At 53.1% G+C, this 25,833-nt stretch overlaps 1 protein-coding gene across 1 annotated transcript; it reads left to right on the forward strand.

Moving 5' to 3' along the window:
- The first annotated feature begins 5,597 nt into the window (after positions 1-5,597).
- On the forward strand, positions 5,598-25,303 carry REEP4 (receptor accessory protein 4). The gene is made up of 8 exons (XM_030552108.1): positions 5,598-6,174; positions 12,175-12,247; positions 12,917-12,993; positions 13,701-13,821; positions 20,682-20,795; positions 21,791-21,923; positions 23,299-23,483; positions 23,785-25,303. Exons 1-8 carry the CDS (start codon positions 6,143-6,145, stop codon positions 23,848-23,850), a joined length of 801 nt encoding a protein of 266 aa, XP_030407968.1. The 5' UTR covers positions 5,598-6,142; the 3' UTR covers positions 23,851-25,303.
- Positions 25,304-25,833: the final 530 nt, after the last annotated feature.

Below are 25,833 nucleotides of genomic sequence, written 5' to 3' on the forward strand. Positions count from 1 at the left end.
AGTTAAGCACATGCTTTGCTGAACTGGGGGCATTGATTTTAATAGACTTTGAAAGACTGTCTGGCCTTAAGGTCAGACAGCAAAATCAGTGGTAGATCTAGGAGCACAACTCAGATCTACAGAATCTCCATCTCCAAGCCTTCAAAAATCATGAGATTTCAAAAAATAACAATACACTTTAGGCTCTTTTTCTTTGTGTAATGGTTTCTAAGCATTCAGGGTTCACTTAGGTCATGTTTTCAGGCTTTTTTCTGCAAGCAATAGAGCTAGAAACTTGCTTTTATTTATAATGGAAAATGTGATTCTCACCTAATCATATGACTCCAGGAGCTGGGGCTTTAAGGAAAACATCAAATATAGTGAGACTTGACAACAGTGGATCTACTGAGTCCCAGGTCTGGGTTTTAACCAGAAGACCATCCTTCCTCCTGCTTGTGTAGCTCACAAGTACCTGTGCTTCTCTCAACGGACAAAAAGCATTGTACGAACACTACAAAAAGCGTATATGTTGGGTGCCCTTTTGACTTTTTCACAGCCCAATGGCAGCATCTCCCACTGCCCATTGCAAAAGCAGCCCTGATAAACCTCAGGCACCTTCTTTTCTCTTCTGTGCCCTCTGTGTCTTGTGTCATTTTCACATTGCACTGGGGAAAGCCGTTGCCAAAATGCAATTTTCATTTACCCGTCAGAGCCCGCATGGTTTGTTTCTTTCTTTTGGGCGCTGGACTATGCACACTGATTATTTGTGTGCATGCGTCAAGCACCTTCCTTTCGGGATACACACAGCCTCATGATGCTGTTGTTTCCGGCCCTTTGTGGTTCACAGGAGCAGTTAGCAAAGAACTCATATGTCTACATCTACAATTTTGCAGCGCTGGTTGTTACAGCTGTATTAGTACAGCTGTATAGGGCCAGCGCTGCAGAGTGGTCACACTTACAGCAACCAGCGCTGCAAGTGGTGTTAGATGTGGCCACACTGCAGCGCTGTTGGGCGGCTTCAAGGGGGGTTAGGGGAACACGAGACCAAACCGCGGGGAAGCAGGTCTCCTTCCCCACGGTTTGCTCCAGTGTTCCCCGAACACCCCCCCCCCCAAGCAGGTCTCCTTCCCCGCGGTTTGTTCTCGTGTTCCCCGAACCCCCGTGCAAGCAGGTCTCCTTCCCAGCGGTTTTCTCCGGTGTTCCCCGTACCCCCCTGCAAGCAGGTCTCCTTCCCAGCGGTGTGCTGTCGCGTTCCCCGAACCTCCGTGCAAGCAGGTCTCCTTCCCAGTGGTTTGCTCCAGTGTTCCCCGAACCCCCCTGCAAGCAGGTCTCCTTCCCAGCGGTTTGCTCCGGTGTTTTTTGAACCCCTGTGCAAGCAGATCTCCTTCCCCGCGGTGTGCTGTCGTGTTCCCCGAACCCCCCTGCAAACCGCAGGGAAGGAGATCTGCTTGCACAGGGGTTAGGGGAACGCGAGAGCAAACCGCGGGGAAGGAGACCTGCTTCCCCGCGATTTGCTCTTGCGTTCCCCGAACCCCCCTGCAAACCGCGGGGAAGGAGATTTGCTTGCACGGGGGTTAGGGGAACGCAAGAGCAAACCGCAGGGAAGGAGACCTGCTTCCCCGCGGTTTGCTCTCGCGTTCCCCGAACCCCCCTGCAAACCGCGGGGAAGGAGACCTGCTTGATTACCAGAGAGGCTTCCTCTGGTATGCTGTGATACCTGTTTATTCCACGGAGGTCAAGAAAAACGCTGGTGAGTGTTTACACCTGATGACCAGCGCTGGATTACCAGCGCTGGATCCTCTACACCCGAGTTTCAACGGGTGTACGGCTAGCGCTGCAAACAGGGAGTTGCAGCGCTGGTGATGCCCTGCAGATGTGTACACCTCCTAAGTTGCAGCTCTATAACGCCCTCACCAGCGCTGCAACTTTGTGGTGTAGACAAGGCCTAGAGTGAAATAGGCAAACAAACATTACAGAGGCACCATGGCAACAAAACTGTCCAGTGACCGTGCCCTCGTCCTCAAAGGGCTCCCAGTCTTAGAGGGAAAAGTTCTAGCCGAGGGGGCTGCGTAACTTGGAGCTTTTTACAATGATCAGTACTGATTTTCTGTTCTGAGAAGTGGTGAACAGGCCAATTTCCCTTCCTTGTTTTTTTGTGTCAAAGACTTGTGACCTCTGAGACTTGTTTGGGTCCTGACTACCACAGCAAATAACAATGGGGAAAGCACTGTGCAGTCCAGCTCTAGCCCACTGGACTTAGCTGAGGGCCAATTGCTGAGTCTTCAGTGAGTTTTTTTCACTTTGATTTCATGAGGGCTCCAATCTACAACGGGAGGCTGAAATCATTTGTTAGGAAAGCACCTATGCAAATTTCTGTTGGAGCTATATTAACCCCTCCCTGACAATTTGCAAACCCAAATCTCCCCTTTGTGTGCACTCATGCCCCAATCCCAACACTGAGGAAGGAAGGCCTGGGAAATCACATTGGCTTAGCAGCCCGTCTGGAAGCATAATTTGCTATGAAGACTACTATGGACAATTCTTTGGGGGTCCCTTTTTCAGATCTTGGATACCATGGTCATAGGCACTGGAGACACAGAGAGAGAAGTTCAATAGATCAGCAAATTCAGGCTCTTGTTTGAGCAGGAGGGAGGGAATTCCATAGCTGAGGGCTAACAATACTCTAGCTCTAGTTCTTTTCTGTTGAAACCAAGGGGGCATTGGCACTTCATAGGGTTGTAACTGTCCTGTTATTACATACAGAGATAGCCAGAGCCAGACCCGCAGCTGGTGGAAACCAGAGTAGCTCTGTTGACTGTAGTAGAGCCATGGTCGTTTATGCCAGCTGAGCATCTGACTTACTAGGTCTATAGAGGAAATTAAAGGGGACTCTTCTGAAATAAAGGTCAAAGGTCAAATTCACCCCTTGTGTAACTCCATTGACTTTACCATTACACCAGGGATGAATCTGAGTCCCTAATATTATGTATTGTTTTTAGAGCCCAGGGCTTGCATGTGCTTTGCAGGTGTGTCCTCATTCCTAACTTTCTAGCACTAATATGACATCATGAGTGCACTTCTGATAGAACAGAGACATTGCAGGACAGATCCTCAGCTGGTATGACCTCAGGTTGCTCCATTCAAGCCAGCTGAGGATCTTGGCTTCACAAAAGGAATGGGTTGGAAGAAGGGATTTGAAGGAGCAGAGGGAGGGTTGCTTAGTTCTATGCACATGAAGTGGGAGGCTAATAACATAGGATCATAGCAACACGATTAGAGCATTAAACCCAAAGCATTGTACATGTCACGGCTCAGGTACATACACTACAGCTGTCAGTTTCATTTTTCTATCTCATCAGTTTCACCTATGTATGTAGTACCACAGGAGCTTGAATAGGACCTAAAATCCAGTTAAGACTCCTTCACAAAGACATCTTTGTTGCAGGGATACTATTCGCAGAGCAGCAGGAGGTTGGCGCATGCAGTACCTGCCAACTTTGGGAAACTATGAATAGAGACCTTTGGAGAAAGATACAATGGAGCTGGAACACTATTTGGAGGGACAGAGTGGAAAAATTGTAGATGTTTTGCTCAAAAGATAGAAACTGTGCTCCAAAATGGGGACATTTGGGAAGTCTGGACAGGGCTGCAACTGTATCCTTTTGTCCTAGCCTGTGGGGAAAGTAGAATCCTATGTGTTTTGCCATCTCTGGTGGTTTCCATGGAAATGATATTTACATCATGAATGTATCATAAATTTCTGGCACAATAAATAAATTAAAGCACTGTGTCAAAGCCAACTATTGCTCTTCAGGCAAGCAGCAGTTTGATCCTCAGAGCTCACAGCAGAAAGCTGAGATTTGGGACACCTGGGTTCTGTTCCCAGCATTTCCATTGACTCACTGTGTAATGTTGGACAAGTCAGTTCTCTGCTCCATGTCCCTTTTTCCCTCTCTAAAATGGACAGAGTAGATTTTGAGGTCAGAAGGGACCATTACGATCATGTAGTCTGAGGGTCGGCGTAGCAGAAGCTGGAAAATTTCACCCAGTAATTCCTGCATATAGCCCAAAAACTTGTTGCTGAACAAGAGTGTGTCTTTTAGAGTGATTTACTAGTTGTTTTGACAAAGAAGAATATGTGGCGAAGAGAATTGCAAATAAAGGGCAAATGCACGGTGTTTCACTGATCCATTTTCATCATGTACACAGTAGTGATTAGAACAGGAGTACTTGTGGCACCTTAGAGACCAACAAATTTATTTGAGCATAAGCTTTTGTAGGCTACAGCCCACTTCTTCAGATGCATAGAATGGAACATATAGGGAGGATATATATATACACACAGTAGTGATTAGTGATTCATGAATAACTCTTTGTTCCTTTATTTGGCACTGTTCATGTGAGGACTTCCCGAGAGCTCCCAGATCTGAATGCATTAAGCCACACAACAGAGGAAGATAGGTAAATAGCTACAGCATTTTATCAGTGAGGAAACTGAGGCACAGAGGGGTGAAATGAGGTATCCTAGGGAGTAGGTGCCAGAACTTGGATTTCAACCCAGATTATCTGATTCTCACTGCCCTGCTCTGGCTACTTGACAAAGCTGCCTCTGCTTTTTAAAAATTGGCAGTTGTTGCCTAGCAACAACCCACACTATTCTTAAAGCCACAAGGCATTGAAATCTCAGCAAAACCTTTAAGCCAATGCTTAACTTTAAGCACATGCTTAAGTCCCAATGAAGTCCACTTAAGCTACTTGACCTCACTGGGACTTAAGCATGTGGTTGCAGTTGTTAAGCATTTGCTTAAGTGCTTTAGTGAATCAGGGCCTCAGTGAGTTGGGGTCCTGGTTACATCTGTTGTTATCTGGAGTAAATTCTCTGTCACTGGGAGGTGATTTTAATTCTAGTCTTGTGATATTTGCTGTTTTCTTAAAGCCTCAGCTCCAGGATTCATGTGGTTACCTGAAAATTTTAGCTTTCTTTTTTTAAAGGGAAGTTTTTAGCCCTTATGGTTTCTGAGAAATACTTGCATATGTGACCCAAGTGCACCCTTAATGCTCACAAGCCAGAAGATAACAAAAGAGAACCCCCAATGTATTCTTGTTTTAAAATCTCATGATTTGGGGGGTGAAGGCTAACCCTGGGTTTTTGAAGGCTCAGTGTTAGCACTGCTAGGTCGCAAAGGGTCCTAGTGCTGCTTCCTTTCACCCCATGAGATTGGATTGGCAAAAAGGCCAAAGTTTTCAAAAGCAGCTGGAGGCAAATCAGTTTTCAGACCCCTGGGTCTGAAGTGCAGAGCCACGGAGCACCCGCAGCTCCTAGGGACAGCTGGGGGTCTGGTGGTTTATATGTTTTGTGTTCCTATTTTTTATTTATTTATTTTTATTTAAAAAGCATTGGACCCCGCTCGCCGCCACATGAACAATTAATTCAGCGTGAGGTGCACCGAGTTCTCTATCTATTGCTGACTTTGATCAGAAGGGGGAGCAGCAGCTGCGGCAAGCAAAGGGCCCCAGCAGTCAGAGGGAGCCGTCCCTGGCCCTTTTAAGAGCAAGGCCCCTTTAAGGAGCGCTTTCTGCTCCGTCACAGCCTATGCACCGCCCGGCTCGGTTCTGGGGTTGGGCGGCCGGCTGCAGCCTGCGACATTCAACTGGCTGCAAACTCCGCCTCGGCGCACCAGGAAGGAGCCTGCAGCCCCTAGCTTGGGCCAGCGCAGGGAGCAGCAGCCGGGGCGTGCAGAACCTCCCCCTGCACCACCAGGGCTTGGCAGCCGCAGCCAGGGGCAGGCAGAGCATCCTCTTCCCCGCCCAGGGTGAGCAGCGGGCAGAGCCCGGGGCAAGGGGCAGCCCGTCAGGGGATGCCAGGGCCAGTTCAGAGCTAGCCAGGGCCATAGGGGCCAGTGGGAACCAGTCAGCGGCAGGCCCTGCCTTGCACCCCCCGCAGGGAAACTGGCAGCAGCCTCCAGAAACCAGCCGAGCAGGGCCCCGCTCTGCCCGAGAGACACCCAGCGCAAGGCATTCCTGCGGCATTAGCTAATCCGGAGCCCCGCCGAGCAGCATCTACCAGGCTCCGCCGCCGAGATCTCTCCCCTCTCCAGCGCCCCGTGGCCACCCAGCCTGCTGCTCTCCGCCCGCAAGCCCGGGGCCCCTTTGCTGATGCGCCATGGTCTCCTGGATAATCTGCCGCGTGGTCGTGTGAGTATGGTGCAGAGCTGGTTGGCTTGTGGGGAGGGGAGGGTAGATTCGCCCTTTGACCAAACCTGGCATCTCTTGTGCCACCTGACTGCTTTTGGGGGGATCGCTGTCGGGGGCATGTAAAGTCACACTGTGCTTCGGTGGCCTTGACAAAGCCATACCCCACCAGCGCTGCTGGAGTGCGGCCACCTCTGCGGTGGGAAGGGGTACTGTGGGAAGGGGGTGCTGCCTAGGGTGGAGGTGGAATTCTAGCAGATACAGGAGCAACCTCCCAATGTATTGGTCACAGAAGTGGGGGGGGGGGGTGTCTTAACCTCCCTAGGCGGGGCTCATGTCATTCAGCGTCTCCTCTAGAACAAGTATCAGACGGGTAGCCCTGTTAGTCTGTATCCACAAAAACAACGAGGAGTCTGGTGGCACCTTAAAAACTTTAAGGTGCCACTGGACTCCTCATTGTTTTCCTCCCGATCAGCGTACCTCGAATATTTTGATACCTGGGACCAGCTTGCTGCCTTCCTAAACTGTGTCAGGGAGATCTCAGAGACCGGTCCTGGTCTGTGGACCGGTCATTGAAAAACACTGCTCTAGGAGACCCACCTGGAGTAGATCGTATGTACGGGTGCCTTGGAAGGAATATATGCTGTGTTGAAACTGCTGGGACTTAAATCTGTGACCTCAGGCTAACTCAGTGTTTCAGACCTGAGGGTCAGACCAGCACGAGAGAATCCTAGAAATGTAGCGCTAGAAGGCATCTCCAAAGGTCCCCTAGTCTAGTCCATCCCCCTGTGCTGAGGCTGGGCCAAGAAAATGTAGACGGTCCCTGACAGGTGTGATCCTATCCTGCTTGTCATCTTTGACTTTTGTCTGACCCAATTTGAGATGTCTCACTTACCTTTCCTCTACCTCTGGGGTTGGCTTGAAATAAACTGTATCACATGGAAAGCATTTTGGTTTGAGGGCTACCCACAGAGTATCCTGTGCGCTTTAGCCAATATGTAGGAAAGCCAAACATCAGCTTTCTGGCATTCCCAATAGCCTCCATCTCTCTCTGTCACTCTGCTGGTGGACATCTATGCCCATTGGGTTCCCGAGACCCCCCCCCCGAAATGGCTTCTGAGTTGTCAGTTCTTGGGACTCAGATCTGGGTTCTGTTCATGCCTCTGCTATTGAGCTGCTGGGTGACCGTGTGCAAGTCACTTTGCTTATCTGTGCCTCAGTTTCCCCTCCCACCCTGTGTCCTGTCTATGTAGATGGTACACTGTCACTGTATGTGTGCACACCCCCTTGTCCAGTGGGGTTCCAGTCTCTGCTGGGGCCTGTGCAGGCTATGAGCATACAAATAACCACTGCAAAGTGGAACCTGGAAGCACAGACTCTGCTGTTGGAAGTTCATTTCAAGGCTGGTGCAAAGGGAGTTCTAGAATTGTTTGTTGAAAAGAATACTTGTTTAACAGCTGGTGTAACAGTCAAAACACCTGTTCAACACCATGTCTGTTTGGGTGGCAGAGGCGGAACCTAACTTGTCTCAAATTCTAATAGCAAATCCAATTCTTTCATATGTAGCACCCCAAGGAAAGGGTCAGATGATGAAACAGGGACAAAGTATTTCCAAAAACTGACCTTTTTTATTTGTGGTGTCTGTTCTGACTTACTAAATATTTAGCCAGTTGATGCAGTCTGCCTTCAGTTTGGCACCTTTCACCTCTACCCAGTCCTTGGAATATGTGCTCTCCCTCCCCTACCCCAGTCAGACAGCAGCCACACAAAAGCAATGGCTATTTCAGATAGGCCCTGCTTTCTAAAATAAGGGAAAGTATCCTTCTTTGCTGTGGCATTCCACATAGCGCCCATCAGAAGCTCCTGGCATATGGGCAGATGTGCCAGCTAATCTGGTGGGAATCTCGTTAGTAAGAGAGTGTTCTTTAGCAGACACTCATTATGTAGCATTACTAGTGAAAGCCCTACATGCTTATGTCTGTGTGTGGCAGGATGTCCCAGACAAGTCAGTTAACTTCCCATCTGGTAAGTGATCTCGTGTCACAGACTGCATAAGCTGGATCACGTGCCAGCTTCCTGTCAGGGCTCCAAAGGCCACAGGTTAGGGCTTCGGTGTGCTAGGGATGCACCCACGTGCCAGAGGTGAGACCGGGGGAGCTTGGGGAGCTGCTAAAACACAAATTGTTGAGTCGCTCACTATGGTAGGAGTTGAAAAGTGCAGCTGGGCCCTTGTCTGTCCTGGGGATTTTAACCTCCAGTGTAGCTCCACACCAGTGGAGACATGCCATGCAGGGGCCCGGGGGGCACTGGTGCAGCTGCATCTGTGGCTGTGAACTCCTGTGTAGGAGACAGCAGGGTGGATTTGATTTAAATCATGACTTAAATCACTGGTCAGGAAGACTCGATTTAATCATGGATTGCTACATAAGAGTGCGTTCTTGTTGGCTGTTCAGACATGTTCCTTTCATCATTTTCAACGCAGCTTCCTCCTGAGAAGGAGCGCTTCTCATGATGTTGTTTCCTTGGAGCAGGCAGGCCTTGCATTACTTTGTTGCACTGTTTGTATTTTGTGCGCATACCTGCCTTACCCGCAGGTGGAAGACCTTCATTAAAATATTTTCAAACTGGGTCTCTTTTACAGCCTGCTGCCATTATAGGTTTTCCCTTCTAGTGAGAGGATGGATGGTATGGTAGATCTCAAATCAATGAAGTCTACACTCAGAAAGACCTCAAGACTTCTGGAATATGCTGTTCAAACAGTTTCACTTTTGTTTCTACTGCCTGTCCCTCCCTTCTCCTGTTTATCTCCAGACTTCTCCTTGTCCAGATCTGTTCCGCCCCCAACAATCTTCTCTTCATTGAACTTTTTGAAACTTTGCACTTTTAGAGAGAGGTAAGGGATTGACTCTGTGCACAAATTTGCAGAGGGACAATAGGTTTGAGGTCTGTTATTTCTCGCCTCTATATATTTATTTAAAAACATTTTTGCTGTAAACAAGCATGTTATCTCTGGAGACACAAATCTACAGTTGGAGAACTGCAAAACTAAGCATCTCTGGTATCTTCTAGACTGAGCACTGAGTCCAATTGGGTCAGTAGAAAGATTAATCTAAATCTATACAGAAGCTGTTGGAACTTGTTTAAGAAAAGTTTTGTAAATATTATCTGAATATATTGTCCCATACTATACTGCGGTTTCCTGAGCGTGGGGGAAGCTGCTTGAGTACTGCCACTTGGCCTGGTTTTGCTCTCTGGCTCACAGCCTTGTGACAGTTGCATGTTAATGTGTAACCCGGACACTGTGGGCTGGGGACCCTGCAAGGACAGACAGCACAGGGCTGGTAGCTCTGAGTTTGCCTTTAAGGTGAGGGAGGCTGTAGAGTTTGCAGAATAAGGGGATAGAGGAGAGAGTCACCTCCCTGAAGAGCCATTGCTGGTGGGGCCCTCTCTGTTAATGACCTGCCTCATGGTGCATCACAGCTGGGGTTGACTCTGGGTGGGGAGTGCTGGGCCCGGCTGTATACGCATGGCTTGCCCCCAGTGGGAGGTAGCCTGTGCAGTGACTTCCCAAAGCGGGGCTGGGGGATGGTTTTACTGTGGTCTTTCCTATCTCTCTGCCATAGGTGATGTGGTGGCAGTCAGCTCCAGAGCGCAGGCATGCATAGACTGGCTGGTCTGCAGCTCTAGATAGGCTGCAGGAGTAAACATGTTTAAATAGGGCTGTGGCCAACCTGTGTAGCAATGTGTGTTTTTTTTTGTTTGTTTGTTTTCTTGCCAGTGTGGGTTACCTCCTGGCCTCCACCTCTAGCCGAGCTAAAGCCAGGTTCTCAAACGTGGTTATGTGGGGCCAGCGTAGGAAAGGAAAGCTGGGATACAGCCTGTATTTATATTTGGTTACCTGGGTGTAGGCAAGGGGCCCTCTCTGGCTGGGAGCTAGAAGAGGCTGGTAGCTGAGCTTTCAGAGCTAAGCATATCTGACCTGGTGGGCTGGCATGGAGAAGCCTGTGCATTCTGGCTGGGCTAGCAAAATGGAGTGCGTGCTATGGGCTGAGTCTAGCAAAGTGCTTTGGGCTGGGGCTCTTATGCCTTTACACTAGCGGACAGAGCTCTGGACTATGACTCAGGAGACTTGGGCTCTGTTCTCAGCTCTGCCACTGGCCTGCTGGATGACCCAGGGCAAATTGCTTCACCTCCCTGTGCCTCACTTTCCCCATTTATAAAACTAGGGGGTCGGGCTCAATGTTACTGACCTGTTTTTTTAAAGTACTGGGAGATCTGCAGATGAATGGCTGGTACCTGCCCAATAAGGCAGCATTGGCAAGGTACTGCAGACCAGACTCCCCATCGCTCATTACACCTGGAATCCCAGTCATCCTGACAATCCTAACAATCTGCGTTTATGGCCCTTTAAATCTTCGGAGCCCCATGGTAACCCAGCACGCTTCCAGCCCTTCAGTTGCTATCTCTGGCTCTGGTGCCATCTGGGTAAAGCAGCAGAGGCCAGACATGCATGTGCCTGGACTCGGAGAGGTACCTGCTGATCGTATGGGGGAATCTCAGGCTTTGGTGTAGGCTCAGAAGGGTGCAGGGGATTCAGCTGGTGGTGGCAGGAATGCAATGCAGCGGGGGCTGGGTTCGGGATGAGATCTATGTGTTTGGATTTTTTTAAAATAAATTTCATCTGAACGAGACACATGGGAATAACTGGGAGAAGTGCAGCTACTGCTGTGGGGGCACTGGCTGGTGCTGTTCTCTCAGGCTGATTCATGCTGCCCACGTGGTCTGCAGCCTCGCGCAGACTTTACTGTTGCTCACTGCTGCCACATTACAGGAGCTCTCCATCTCCTTGCTCCCTATCTCTCCCTGTGCCCTGCTCCCATCTGTCTCTCTCCACTTGAGAACTTCTGGCAGCAGGGCCAAGTTCCCGGAGGCCAGGTCCTGCCCCACGGGCCGGCTCTAGCAGTGTCCCTCCCCTCCCCCACAGTGTGTTGGAACCTGTTGGTAACCAGTTCCGGTGAGGCAGTGCAGCCTGATGCTATCCTGTGATTTAGCAACAGCCCGTTGGACTGGCTTGGCTTGTGTAACCAGGAGCCGGTGTGGCAGCCCAGGCACGTTAACTAGCCATGCTTCAGGTGTGTGCTCACAGGTGCCGTCACACTGATAACAGGGAGGGGAATGCAGTCCAGAGGGACGATGCTATGGATGAGACTGATACACTTCCTGCTCCAGCCTCCAAACTCTTGGGTGTGTCAGGGAAATAGGACCTGAAATCAGACTCCTCATTAAAGGGTGCTTAGAGGGGGGCAGGACATGACCCAGGTTGAAGGGTGGCAGAGGTAGAACCATGCTACAGAACAACCTGCCACCAGCTCAGAAAAAGGGCTTAAATCCTGAACACACCGCAGCCCCGGTCAGGGCAGTTGCCTGACATGCTGGATTTACCTGAGTCTCCTGTCGGCTTGGTGCTTTGTCTCCACTGCTGTGATGTCTGTGAAATGGGGTGACCTGGGGAGGGCTGGTGCACGTGGGCCAGGTGAGCGTGGGCAGGATGTGGAGTATCCTGACCTGTCAGTGCTAATAGCTGTTCCCTGCTGGGAAGTGGGTGTAGCCGTCAGGATCGCCTGCAGGCTCTGAGGAAGTTGTGCTGCTCTGGCTAATTACTGGCTTGGCTGGTATCTGTCACAGGGTTCAGGCGATCTGACTGCCTGGGGTGCTTGGGAGGTGGCCCTGTGTCACAGGGAGCTGGCCTGGATACAGGCTCTACTTTCCCTCCTGGTACCACCCCTGAGTCCATCCCCCTGCATCTTTCTTGCTGCCATCTCATCTCACTGCCGCTCCAGAGGGAGAGGAGTGAATGTTCCCTGGGCAGAGGCACTGGGGCAGCATGGTGCTGGAGGCCGTGAAGGCAAAGCTGCGGAGCAGAGCCAGGCAATGCTGCTTCTCTCTGCTGGCCCTGCTCTACTTATGGTGGCCAGCCTTCCTCACCCCCTCTCTCTGTTACAGGCTGGTGTTCGGAATGCTCTATCCGGCCTATGCCTCCTACAAGGCAGTGAAAACCAAGAACATCCGGGAATACGTGAGTATGAGGAGCATGAAGTGTGCTGGGGAGGCTTCTGTGAGTTATTTTGTGTTCAGGCACAGGGACCTGGTGGGGAGCTGACCCTAGGGAAGAGACCAGGGAGGCAGATTACCTGGGGGGCTGTTGCACCAAACATGGAAGCAGCAGGGCTGATTTCCCTGCCTCCCTGTGGTAGGGGTGCATGACTGGTTTGCTGGAACCTGGGTTGAGTGTGGAGAGGCTGAGTGCCTGGGCTCTGATCCCCATGCTGTGTGCCTGTCTCCCACTCTGCTGTGGGGATGGTGACCCAGGCTGACCCTGTGGGGTGGTGAGGATGAACTCGTGTGTGAGGCACCAGGCATGTTTTTTCCAAAGGGATTAAATTCCCATGGTCCTAAACTCGAGGGCTGGTATATGATTCTGTTATAAAAGCCGTGCCCCCCCAGCAGCAGACTGGCACTCTGACCACTGCAGGGGTGAAGAAATGTGTCTGGGGGCTTGGACCTGAGGGCTAATAGCAGGTGAAGGGCCCTACTCCCTTTGTGGGTAGGGCTACCCGAGGGCTTGCATGGCAGCCTGTCCCTCACCTCCTCTGCTGGCTCTGAGCTCTGCAGGCTGGCATGGGTATATGCAAGGGGAAGGCTCTCACGGTCCGTGCTGGATAACCTGCTCCCCCTGTTCCTGCAGGTCCGCTGGATGATGTACTGGATTGTGTTTGCGCTCTTCATGGCTACAGAGACCCTCACAGATACATTCGTTTCCTGGTGAGGCACCAGCCTTGAGGGCCCTCTCCTGGTGGGCATGGGTGACTTTCCTGCAGGAGGCCCTCTGGACCGTACAGAGCCCACTGCAGGGCCATACTCTATACAAGGGACTGATACTTCAGAGTGATGTCACTTGGAGCATGCCTGAGCCTAGCCATCTGCTGTAGGGAGGTGGGATAGGTTTATGGCTTCTCTTACCCACAGCTGCTTGTCTGTCCACTCATATCCTAATTTCTGTCCTGGGACTTGGCCTCGGAGGGTAGGCAAGTGCCCTTTGATCCACTGCCCCATGCCAAGGGGAGGGGAAAGGAAGGAACAACCCCCTCCACACCATCCCAGTTGTCTGTCTATCCATCTGAATCTTCTGCACGTTTGCCACCACCCTGTGGGCTTCCAAGCTCCTGTCTGCCCTGCTTTAGCAAGGGTGGAATTGATTGACCCTCTCCCTTCATGCCCATTCCATGTGATGCCCGCTGGGGACTCGCTGGGCCTGATTGGAGGCTGAGGCTGGGGAGCAGCTGTCCTTTCAGTCCAGAACCAGAATGCTCCTGTCCACCAAGAGGGGGAGTGGGGAATTTCAGGGAGCTATCGGGGTTGCAGCTGCCAAGTTGCTCGGCATTGAGCTATCTCGCCATTAGGGTAAATGGTAGAGGTATGAGGTGTTCGGCTCTGGGTACCTTCTCACTGCTGCATTCTCAATCTGGCAGGTTTCCCTTCTACTATGAGATCAAGATGGCATTTGTCGTGTGGCTGCTTTCCCCCTACACCAAGGGAGCCAGCCTGCTCTACCGGAAGTTTGTGCACCCCACGCTGTCCCACAGAGAGAAGGTAATGGGTCACTTGTCCCCACGCTCTTGCCTTGTTTCTGGGGTTCAGCAAAGCTGCCATCCCTCTCTCAGGTAGCTGCATTGTTAGCACTTAAAGTGAGGGGCTGGCTGGCCGTGCTGCTCAGAATGGAGGCAGGTGCTGTGCAGCCTTTCTGCACCCTGTTCTCTCAAAATCCCTCAATCCTGACGCACGTCCCCCTCTCTATTACAGTTCAGAGCCCCAGCCATAGTTTTGTTTTTAAAAGCCAGCAGAGGTCATTCTGACCATCTACTCTGACTTCCTTCATAGTACAGGATAGTACAGGCTAGTGAACCTCCCACAGGACTTCCTGCATCCAGCACATACCTTGTGGTTGAGCTAGAACTTTTTCTTTATTTAAAAAAAAAAACACACAAAAAAAAACAGTCGTCTGGTCTTGATCTTAAAACCTCTGCTGTTGTCCCTGTCATGGAGTATGGGGGAGTCCGGCCCTGCACCCCTCTTCCTGGGACTCTCAGTGACTCTCAGCCAGTAAAACAGAAGGTTTATTGGACAACAGGAATGCAGGTTACAGCAGAGCTTGGAGGCACAGCCAGGACCCCTCAATCAAGTCCTTCTGGAGGTTCAGGAAGTGTAGTTCCCAGTTTGAGATTCCCTGAATTCCAACCACCCAGCCCAAAACCGAAACTGAACTAACTCCCTCCAGCTGGCCCCTTCCTTTGGTCCAGCTTCCCGGGCAAAGGTGTTGACCCCCTCCCCCCCCCTACCTGGCTCAGGTTACAGGTTTAAGTTCTGTCCCTCACCTAAAGTCCTCCCCGGCTCTCCCATCCCCCACACAGACAGTCCCTACTCCATCACGTCTCACTCTGCTTTGAGACTGAGACTGAACTGAGCGGGGTCACTCTGCCCAGTGACCTGGGGAAGTTCAGGGCCCCCTCTCCGGGACAACGTGTCCGCTATCAGGTTGGCACTTCCCTTCACATGGACCACGTGCATGTCATAGACCTGCAGGAGCAGGCTCCACTTCAGGAGCTTTGCGTTGGCTCCTTTCATCTGGTGCAGCCAGGTCAGGGGAGAGTGGTCCGTGTACACGGTGAAGTGTCGCCCAAAGAGAGATGGCTTCAGTTTCTTAAGGGCCCACACCATGGCCAGGCATTCCTTCTCGATAGCCGTGTAGTTCTGCTCCCGGGGTAGCAACTTCTTGCTCAGGTACACAGTGGGGTGTCTCTCCCCCTTTTCATCTTCCTGCATTAACAACGCCCCCAGTCCCATGTCTGAGGCGTCGGTTAACACCATAAAGGGCTTGTCGAAGTCTGGGTTTGCCAGAACTGAGCCACTAACCAGAGCCTCCTTCAGCACCCGGAGAGCATCCTGGCACTGCTCAGTCCAGACCACCTTGTTTGGCTTCCCCTTCTTGCTCAGCTCAGTGACGGGGGCAGCTATGGCGCTAAAGTGGGGCACGAACCTTCGATAGTACCCTGCCATCCCAATAAAGGCTTGGACCTGCTTTTTGGTTTGAGGGGCAGGCCAGTCTCTGATCACCTCCACCTTGGCTGGTTCCAGCTTTAGGCAGCCGCTCCCCACCCAATGGCCCAGGTAAGATATTTCAGCCATCCCCACCTTGCACTTCTCAGCCTTTACAGTTAACCCAGCCTCCTGGAGTCGGTCCAGCACTTGTTTAACCTGGGACACGTGGTCCTCCCAGGTCCGGCTAAAGACACAGATGTCGCTAATATACACCATGGTAAAACTCTCCATCCCCCTCAGCAGCTGATCCACCAGGCGCTGGAAGGTGGCCGGCGCTCCTTTGAGGCCAAAGGGCAGGGTTAGAAATTCGTACAGCCCCGGATGGGTGATAAAGGCCGATTTCAGCCTGGCATCTGCGACCAGCAGCACTTGCCAGTAGCCCTTTGTAAGATCCATGGTGGTGAGGTACCGAGCGCCTCCCAGCTTGTCTAGGAGCTCGTCAGGCCTGGGCATAGGGTAGGCATCAGATACGGTGATGGCACTGAGCTTTTGATAGTCCACACAGAACCGGATTGACCCATCCCTTTTGGGAACCAGCACCCCAGGTGAGGCCCAAGGGCTGGAAGACGGCTGGATCACCCCCAAAGCCAGCATGTCCCTGAACTCTTTCTAGATCCTGGGCAGTTTTCCCGGTGATCTGAAAAGGGGAGCATCTTATAGGGGGATGTGACCTGGTCTCCACCCGGTGGACAGTCAAATTAGTGCATCCAGGCTGGTTGGAAAACAGCTGTCGGTATAGATGCAGCACCCCTCTGATCTCAGTGTGCTGGGCCAGGGTCAGCTGATCAGAGAGGGGAATTGCCTCCAGGGGGGAACCAGCTTTTGTCCCAGGGAATAGATCCACTAAAGGGTCATCTCTCTGCTCCTCCCAATGTCCACACATGGCCAACACCACATTCCTCCGTCATAGTATGGCTTCATCATATTCACACGGTACACCTGGCGGTGATGTGCCCGGTTCGACAGCTCCACCACATTATTTACCTCATTTAGTTGCTTGATAACCTTGAAAGGCCCTTCCCATGCAGCCTGGAGTTTGTTTTTCCTCATGGGGATGAGAACCATCACCTGATCCCCGGTGGCGAAGGCGCAAGCCCGCGCCGTGCGGTCATACCAGACCTTCTGCTTCCTCTGGGCTTGGGCTAGATTCTCCCTGGCCAGGCCCATGAGCTCGGCAAGTCTTTCCCGGAAGGTCAGGACATACTCCACCACCGATTCTCCATTGGGAGTGGCCTTCCCCTCCCATTCGTCTCTCAGCAGGTCTAGGGGCCCTCTTACCCACCTTCCATACAACAGTTCGAAAGGTGAAAACCCAGTAGATTCCTGGGGTACTTCCCTGTACGCAAACAGCAGGTGAGGTAAGTACTTGTCCCAGTCCTGCAGGTGCTGGTTCATAAATGTTTTTAGCATCATCTTTAGCGTCCCGTTGAACCTTTCCACCAGCTCGTTGGACTGGGGGTGATACACTGAGGCCCAGTTGTGCTGGACCCCACATTTCTGCCACAAGGACCGGAGCAGAGTCGATATGAAGTTGGACCCCTGGTCCGTTAAGACTTCCTTGGGGAACCCCACCCGGCTGAAAATGGTCAGCAGTGCATCTGCCACGGTGTCTGCTTCAATAGAGTACAAGGCCACCACCTCGGGGTAGCGAGTGGCGAAATCAACCACCACTAGAATGTATTTCTTCCCCGACCGGGTTGTCTTGCTGAGAGGTCTCTCTATGTCCATGGCCACCTTCTGGAAAGGTTCTTCTATGATGGGTAAAGGCCTCAAAGCCGCTTTCCCCTTGTCCTGGGCCTTCCCCACCCTCTGGCAGGGGTCACAGGATTGGCAGTACTGTTGGACATGGGTAAAGACCCCAGGCCAGTAAAAGTTCTGTAGCAGCCTCTGCCTGGTGCGCCGGATCCCTTGGTGCCCTGCGAGAGGGATGTCATGGGCCAGGTACAGTAGCTTGTGGCAAAACTTTTGGGGAACCACCAGCTGCCTCCTGATCCCCCATGCCTCTACTTCCCCTGGGGGAGCCCATTCATGGTACAGGAACCCCTTCTCCCACAGGAACCTCTCCTCATGGTCTGTACCGCACTGAGGTCAGCCCGTTCCCTGGGCTTCCGCAAGGAGAGATCTTTCTGCAACTCGGCCTGGAAATCAGCAGCTGGGACAGGGAAGGGGACCTGCTTTCTCTCGCTGGCCGGGTCTGAGGCCACAGCCTCTCTGAGCTGTGTCCCTGGGCGTTCCCTCCCCACCAGGTTAGGGTCCTGCGCCTCGGCAGAGTACCTTCCTTGTTGTTGGGGCGCAGTGCCCCTCGCTGACTCTGACTACAGGTCATGACCAGGGCACCCCGGGCATCACTTGGCCAGTCCTCAAGGTCCCCCCCATTAACACCTCTGTGGGCAAATGTGGGTATACCCCCACGTCCTTGGGGGCCCTCCTTGGCCCTCCACTTCAAGTGTACCCTCGCCACGGGCACCTTGAATGGGGTCCCACCCACGCCCATCAGGGTCAGGTAGGTGTCGGGCACCATCCAATCTGAGGCCACCACATCAGGCTGTGCCAGTGTCACGTCTGCGCCCGTGTCCCAGTACCCAGTGACCTCCCTCCCATCTACCTCCAGGGGAACAAGGCACTCTCTCCGGAGGGGCAGCCCCGCGCCCACCCTGTAAAGCAAAAACCCGGAGTCTGGAGCATCCAGCCCCCCAGAGGAGCTGACCTGGGAACCTCCTCCTTCCTTTGCAGGTGGTACGCTGCCAGCCCCCCTTTCCTGGGAATGTTGCCCCTCATCCGACTGGGTCTTTACCCAGTCAACCCTCTGCGGGTTGGGTCTGCTTGGTCTGTCCCTGAGCTTGGGGCACTGGGCCCATATGTGGCCTCGCTGGCCACAGTGATAGCAGCCCATGTCTTGTGGGTCCCCTCGAGTGGGTCTGATGGACCTGACGCTGGATGTTCCCCTTTGGTGGGGGTTCTCCATAGGCCCCCCGCTGGGAGGTCCCATGGTGACTTTCTCTCTGTGTTGAGGCAGGCCTGGCTCCTTCGAGACTCCTCCCTGTTATCCCCTGCCCGACTGTCCACAGATTGGTCAGCCTGCGTGCGGCGGGTTCTCCGGCTTCTGGTTCATCATTCACAGCCTCAGGTTGGACGGGCACTGCTCGTACAGGTGCTCTAGTATGAATAGGTCAAGCAGGTCCTCTTTAGTTTGGGCCCCACCTATCCACTTGCAAGCATGCCCCTGCGCCCGGTTGACCTGTTGTAGGTATGTGATCTCACGGGTTTTATGCTGACTCCAGAACCTTTTCCGGTACATCTCAGGAGTCAGCCCAAACTCATGGAGCAGGGCCTTTTTGAACTGTTCGTAGTCCCCTGCCTCCGCCCCTTTGATTCGGCTGTACACCTCCACAGCTGTGGAGTCCAGTAAGGGGGTGAGAATCGGGTTCCTGTCTGCAGGGTCAACCCTGTGCAGCTCACAGGCATTCTCAGAGGCCATCAGGAAGGTATCTATGTCCTCCCCCTCCTTACGCCAGGCCAGGAAGTACTTATCAAAGCTCTTTGTAGGCTTGGGTCCACCCCCACTCACCGCAGCCAGGGCCCCACTGCTTCTCAGCCAGGCCAGTTCAAGCTCATGCTGGCGCTGGTTCTCCTCGTGTTTACGCTGGTTCTCCCGCTCCTTCAGTTCTTGTCCCCTTAACTCAAGCTCTTCCCGTCTCAGCTCCCTGTCATGTTCCATCCGCATCCGTTCCAGGGACAGGGAGCTCCGCCGGGATGATCCCCTGCTGGCCACCGGGTCAGGGTGCCCTCGGTATTCACTGGGCTTCCCCCAACCCCTCCCCTAGGTATAGGTACGCAGGGTCTCGGGGTGTCCTCGGCAGCAGTCTGGCCCCTCCCAGCTATATCAGGCCCCGGGGCCCACACTGCGTCCACTGGGTGGCTTCCCTCAGGAACCGAGCTCGGTTCACCCAAGCGGTCCTTCTCCTCCAGCTGGGCAATTAGTTGTTCTTCGGTGGACCTCCCAATGCGCAGCCCCCTCTGCCTGCACAGCTCCACCAGGTCTTTCTTAAGGCACTTAGCATACATCTTCCTGCTGGCCACTTGCCGGCCTGTGCTCTCAGCTTCCTACCAGTTCCAGGGAGACCCCCGTGCATCTGCCCTTTTTCAGGTCACCCCCTCTCTGCCAGGGTTGACCTGCAGACTCCTCCGCCCCTGGGACTGCTCCTGCAATCCCCCTGGGGGACCCTGTTACTGCAAAGTCCTTTGCTCTGGTCACACACTCCCAGGGGTTAACTGCCTTCTGAAACAGTCGCTCTCTGTCTCTTCAGCCCACCTGGTCCCCATCAATCCCCCTTCGTTTTGCTGCTCCTCTGTCACTTACTGCAGGAAGCACTGTTCACAGGGTGCAGTAGGTCCCGCTACTGCCACCAGTTGTTACGGCTTATGGGGGACTCCGGCCCTGCACCTGTCTTCCTGTGACTCTCAGCCAGCCAGTAAAACAGAAAGTTTATTGGACAACGGGAATGCAGGTTACAGCAGAGCTTGGAGGCACAACCAGGACCTCTCAATCAAGTCCTTCTAGGGGTTCAGGAAGCATCGTTCCCAGTTTGAGATTCCCTGAATTCCAACCACCCAGCCCAAAATCGAAACGGAACTAACTCCCCCCACCTGGCTCAGGTTACAGGCTTAGGTCCTGTCCCTCACTTAAAGTCCTCCCCAGCTCAGCCATCCCCCAAGCAGACAGTCCCTACTGCATCACAGTCCCTCAGTCCTGCCCTGTAGCACTGCGTGTTGTTACACTCCTGGGCTTCCCCCACACAGCTCTGCCAGTGCTCCTCTGCCTGACCTGCTAAACTCCCTTTAAATCTATTTAAAGGTCCAGTTCCTTGTTGGGGGGGGGGCTTTTATTCAACTTCCTAGGACCCTGAACTTCCCAGCCCTAGCGAGGTGGGGCATGTGTTAGGGGGAAGCAATAACAGGGCTGTGTGCAGGATTCCTGCATGGTTCTTGGTGTACGGGTATAGTTGCATGGACTCTGTATCTCTGTCACCTGCATCGGAAGGAGCCAGTTTCGCATAAGCGGAAGACATGGCCCCGTGGGGCTCATAGCTCAATAACTCCTCCCAAACAAAGCAGTGTGCAGGGTAGGATGGCAGGGCGAGACCCTGGCTGGAACAAGGTAGCGCTGCAGTTGAATTTAAGGGGTACAGAGCTCCCAAGGCCAGGCAGGCATTGGCTCAGGCCTCTCCGCTGGCACAGCTGTGTAGGGTTCCTGGTGCCCTTGTGTCTTGGAGCAGGTGGATTCCTTTTCTTCCTTCCCAAAGTGAGATTTGGGCCTGGCCTTTGGGAATGCTCACTGTTCTGTGTCTCTGCAGGAAATCGACCTGTACATTGCCCAGGCCAAGGAGCGTGGGTACGAGACTATGGTGAACTTTGGCAAGAAGAGCCTCAACATCGCAGCCACAGCTGCCGTCCAAGCTGCGGCCAAGGTACCTGATCTCACTGGGTGATTTGGGAGGCTGTTATGGCCATGGAACATCCCAGTAAAAAATCAGCAGAGCTGGCAGATGCCAGTGAGATTGTGCCAGGGTGTGGACTGGGTGCTTGGGGCTGCTGTGTGGCACCTACACATCATGGCAGCTCGCAGCCCTAGTGTCCCAGATGTATGCCCAAGTTATTGTTAGTTTACTGTGGCTTTGAGGTTAGGTTTAACCCCACAGTCTAGCCAGAAACTCACTGCTCCTGGCCCTCCAGAGGTAATGCTGCCGCTCTCCTTGGACCAGCATGCCCCCGCCTCTCTGCACCTCTCTCACAGATGCAGCTTTGCCTGTTTTTCCTGTTTACCAGGTGCTTATTAAGCTGGATTCCACTGAGCTCTCCCATAACCTTCCCCACCCCCAGTGTCAGAGGCAAGTAACATCCTGCTAAGAGGCCTCCTACCAAGTGGAAAAATCAGAGGAAATAATCAGGCTTGGCTGCCCAGGAGCCGGGTGTTTCAAGGCAAGCCCATGCTGCCAAGGGGCTAGCACCCAGGACTGGGTTCTGTTCCTGACTTGCTGCAAATTCCCTCTCTTCTGTGCCTGGGTCCCTGTCTACCCAGCGGGCACCCGTCTGGTAAAGCATTTTGAGATCTCTAGGTGAGATGTCACTTAAGTGCCTGTGTTTATGTGGTAAATGCCAACCTGACCTCTGTTCAGCGGGGTGAACCACCCCCACCCAACAACCCAGTGGAGTTATGGGCTGTCCAGCTGTGTTAGCCCCCATGGGGCAGTACTTTGCATGAAGCTTCCCCCGAGGCTCCGTTCTCTGCAGGAGTCACCTAGCCGTGGTGTGACCAACCCTTTGCCCCTCCTCACCTGGGTGTTTGAGTTGCGGCAGCAGATCTAGGTGGTCTGAGCTGCCACTGCAGCTCAGTGTGTGACTTTGACTCAGGGTGTCCCTGACCTGGTCTCTCTCCATCTCCCCCATCCCGTTTGCTTGGCAGAGCCAGGGAGCCCTGGCTGGGCGTCTGCGCAGCTTCAGCATGCAGGACCTGCGTGCCATCCCTGACGACGCCCCCGTGCACTACGAAGACCCCTTGTACCTGGAGGAGCAGGAGATGAGGAGGCGGCCAATAGGTGAGAGGCGAGAGCGGGGAGGGGAGAGGACTAAGTTCTGGGGATCTAGGGTTTGTAAAATCTCTAACTTTCCTGGCCACTGAGATGGAGATATGTGGGAGAGAGGGGCTGGGGCCAGGACTCTGCTGAGGAACTGAGCCCAAGGAGTGTCTGAGGCTTCACCTCCAAAGGGGCAGTGGGATCAGGCTGGCAAGGGGAGGGCTGCATGTTTGGGCAGGAGGGGAGCTGCTCCACACTTGGAGGAGGAGGCAGGGTGGATTTGTGGCCAAACTCCCCTCCGGCAGCAATGCTGCTAATGTCGGGGGTCAGGCTGGCCTCCAGCATCTCCTAAACTGGAAAGAGGGAAGGTGCGATTTAGAAAGCCTTGTGGGAGATGGACGCTGTGTACAGGATTTGGGGTGAGTGAGATTCCAGAGCTGGTCCGAATGGTGCGGCACTGGCGCTGGCTGGAAGGAGGCAGACCAGCTCCTGTGTAGAACGTGCTTGCTGCACATACTGGATGTGGGAGCACCTCTGCAGGGCTGGCGGGTAGATGAAGGGTGGATGGCTCAGGGCGAGGCCTGGGACTGAGTTGGGAAAACTGGGTTTTATTCCTGGCATCGTGGTACTGGGTGAGTCGCTCCTGGTGTCTGCCGGTTTCCCCACCTGGAGGATGGCTCCCTATGTTAATTGGTGTCATAAAGCACTCTGCAGTGCTCTGACAGAAGGTCTAGAGAAGAGCAAAAACTGAAGCCCATAAGGGAGACAGCATTGCCTCATTGCTGGAAGGCAGTATGGCTTAGTGGATAAAGCACCACACTGGGACTCCAGAGACCTGGGTTCTGCTGGCCTGCTGTGTGACCTGGGGCAATTCACTGCATCTCTGTACCTCAGTTTCCCATCTGTAAAATGGGGGATAATGGTAATGTCCTCCTTTTGTAAAGTGCTTTGAGATTTAGGGATGAGAAGTGCTAATAAGAGCTGAGAGTTAAAAATATCACATTGGCACAAACTGAAGTGTTAAGGGAGAAAAGGAGGAATCTCTCTGAAAGGCTCCTCCTGCCCAGTGCTCAGCATAGCAACCAGAGGGCTCTGCTTGTCTCCCTGACTTTGGTTTTCCAAAGCCCCAATTACACATCTGTGCTCATGGCAGGCAGAGGGACTTGGAGCTATCCTGGTTCAGAAACAGCCTCTGCTAATTAGCAGCTGTGGCAAGAGAACATTGCAAAAGGCAGTGGAGGGTTCAAAGCCTGCCCTCTTGCCAGCGTGGCACTTGGCTTCTAAAGAGATGGGCATGTACCAAGGGCCACAGCAGGGATCTAGTCCCACCCCTGTGCCATACACTGATCCAGCATTGGGCTTTCTTTCCACCCACCCACCCCCCCGCACCCAAAAGGTTACAGAATCGCCTCGGCTGGCCGGCAGCCTGGGCACAAGAGTGACACGGAGGAAGAGGAGTGCTGGTCGGACTCCCAGATCTCTCCCAAGGCTCTTCCCCGCAGCCGGGACTTCGCGCTGTCCAAAACAATCTCCAGGAGCCAGAGCCTGCGCATCGTGAAGAAGAGACCCCAAGTCAAAGAGGTGACTATTCAGGCAGGCTCTGTCCTGCCTTGATGCACCAGCCCTGCTGTCCTGGGAGACCCATGGGCTGGGAGCTGTGCCAGTGTCTGCCCCTGGGCTTCGGTGCTGGGGAGGGCTGTGCCCTTGGGTGGAGGGGAAGGTGGAAGCCTCTGTTTCTACCATCATTGCTTCTAAAGAGCACCCTGGCTCCTTGGGGGGCAGCTCAGCACATGGAGCCGCCTTGGGAGAAGGGAGTTAATGGAGCGACGTTGGTGGGGCAGGTGCATCGAAGGAGGCCTGACTTGCTTCTCCTCCCTTGCAGGGCTCTTCCAGGCTGGTGCGGGGCCGGGCGAGGAAGAAGACGGTGCAGCCGGATCAGGACAGTTAGTCAGCCTGCAAGAGCTGGGCTTCACCGGGAATCTTAACCTGACGTGATTTGGTTGCCACGCCAGGGGTGGCACCTGTCTCCATGGGGCCATGTGCCACTTCCTACTACATGCCTGGCAGAGGAGATAGCTATTTCTAATGGGGCAGGAGGTCCCCATACACCCCACTGTAAATATCTTGTCCCTCTCCTGTCCTGATAGGTCCCTGTACCTTCCTGTCAACTTCCTGCTGCTCTCTGCCCTAGGAGCTGCCTCTACGCACAATGGTTCCCTGGGTGTAAATAGCCCAGCGCCAGGTCTGCTGCACTCTGCACATGGGGTTCAATCTCGACTCCCCTGCTGTTCTGCTGGGCCCCAGCATGACTCCTCCATAGCTGGGTTAGCGGCACTTTAGACCATGGAGCTATTCTCCTGAGCTACTTCACATGCCCTGTTGCTGTCCCAAGGTGAAAGGCCCCCCTGTGCCTCCTTCGATCTGCTGCAGGTCAGCTCTAGTGCCTCTGACCCCTCCTGCTGCCATCCTCCCTCTGACCCAGGCAGTTCTGCCCGCCCAGAGGGGTGTCTTACATCCCTGCAACTAGTTCCATAGGGCGACGACTCTTGTTTCACTCAGGTTTCTCTGCTGTCTGTCACTGCCCAGCTTGGGAGTGCTCTGCACCACCCAGTGTGCCTGAGCACCCTGGGTGGGTGCAATGAACTGCTTTCCCTCCTGCTTGTGGGTCAGGAGTTGTGGTGAGTAGCAGCTTGGACCAGGCCCAGGAAGGTCACAGGCATGCTGTGTCCTGGATATTACATCCTCCTGCTCTGCAGTCTTTAATGCACAGGTTTGCGGGGATATTTATTTGTAGAGTAACTAGCAGTTGCTGTATGGAATCTGAGTGAACCTCTCCAGTCCCTCTGTTGGCGGGGGTCCACCATGGAACGTTTGTGGCTGAAATGACTGATGCTTTAAGCCAAGCAGAGCGCTTCTGTGAGCCGTCAACTCTCCAGAGATCTGTGTCTTCGATCAAATGATCCATGTCTGAATGGAATGTACACATCAGCCCAGAGGCTCCCTTAGTTACTGTCCTGGTGAACTCTTCTAAACATCCCAGCCTTATCGAAAGGCAGAGGTGTGATGCGGTGAGAACTTCCCCTTCTGTCTCAGTTACACGAAACCAAAGACCTCAAGTGCCAAAAATCTATGCGCTCCTTTGTCTTTAGACGCAGAACACAGCCCTGGGAGCTGGTCACCTCTCTGCCCCATGTGGATTTCTGTAGCCACCCCCATCTCCCTGACTGCAGCTCAAAGATCAGACCCTCCACCGTCTTGCCTCAAATTCTTGTTACTTGAAAACAGACTGACTGACTTGCTCTCTAGCCCCACTTCTGTGTCCTTCACCCTCAGTTGGTTTTTATGTTAGACCCTCATGTATAGAGCTTTTGTATATTTAAATACATGAACTTGTGAAATGAGCTGGTCTGGGAGTTTCTTTTGAGTCAAAAATTGTCCCCCCTCAAGAACAAAGCATGGAAGTGTGGCCTGCAGGCTTAGGGTCCTGGAGTTCAGGTCCTTTAGCAACCCCAGTTGCCATGTCTGTGCAGGGCACAGGGACTCCAGAGTGAAGTACTGTTACTGCAGCTGTACTCTTCCCACACACCTTCTAGTAGAGGGTCTGAAATGCTTCAAAGACACCTGCTTTCTCCCCTACTCTGACTCTCTAAGGTGGGTATTCCCCTTTTGTAGATGGGGAAACTGAGGCACAGAAAACCAATGATAAAGTCGTACAAGGAGTGCCACTTTCTCATCACAAATGAGCACTCTTTGCATGGGATTGAGATGCTGCTGGCTGTTTAGACATGGTGTTGTGCTGGGAATGAAACGTTAGTCTAAAAAATCATCAACGCAAATCCACTGTCGTGGGTAGAGGTGGGATGGGTGGAGTTTGTAGGTAGGGCAGCAAATGCTCCTGTGTCGGCTGAGATGAATCTCATACCACTGCCTT

The sequence above is a fragment of the Gopherus evgoodei genome, chromosome 2, assembly GCF_007399415.2.
Source record: "Gopherus evgoodei ecotype Sinaloan lineage chromosome 2, rGopEvg1_v1.p, whole genome shotgun sequence".
In the NCBI taxonomy this organism is placed as follows: Eukaryota; Metazoa; Chordata; order Testudines; family Testudinidae; genus Gopherus; species Gopherus evgoodei.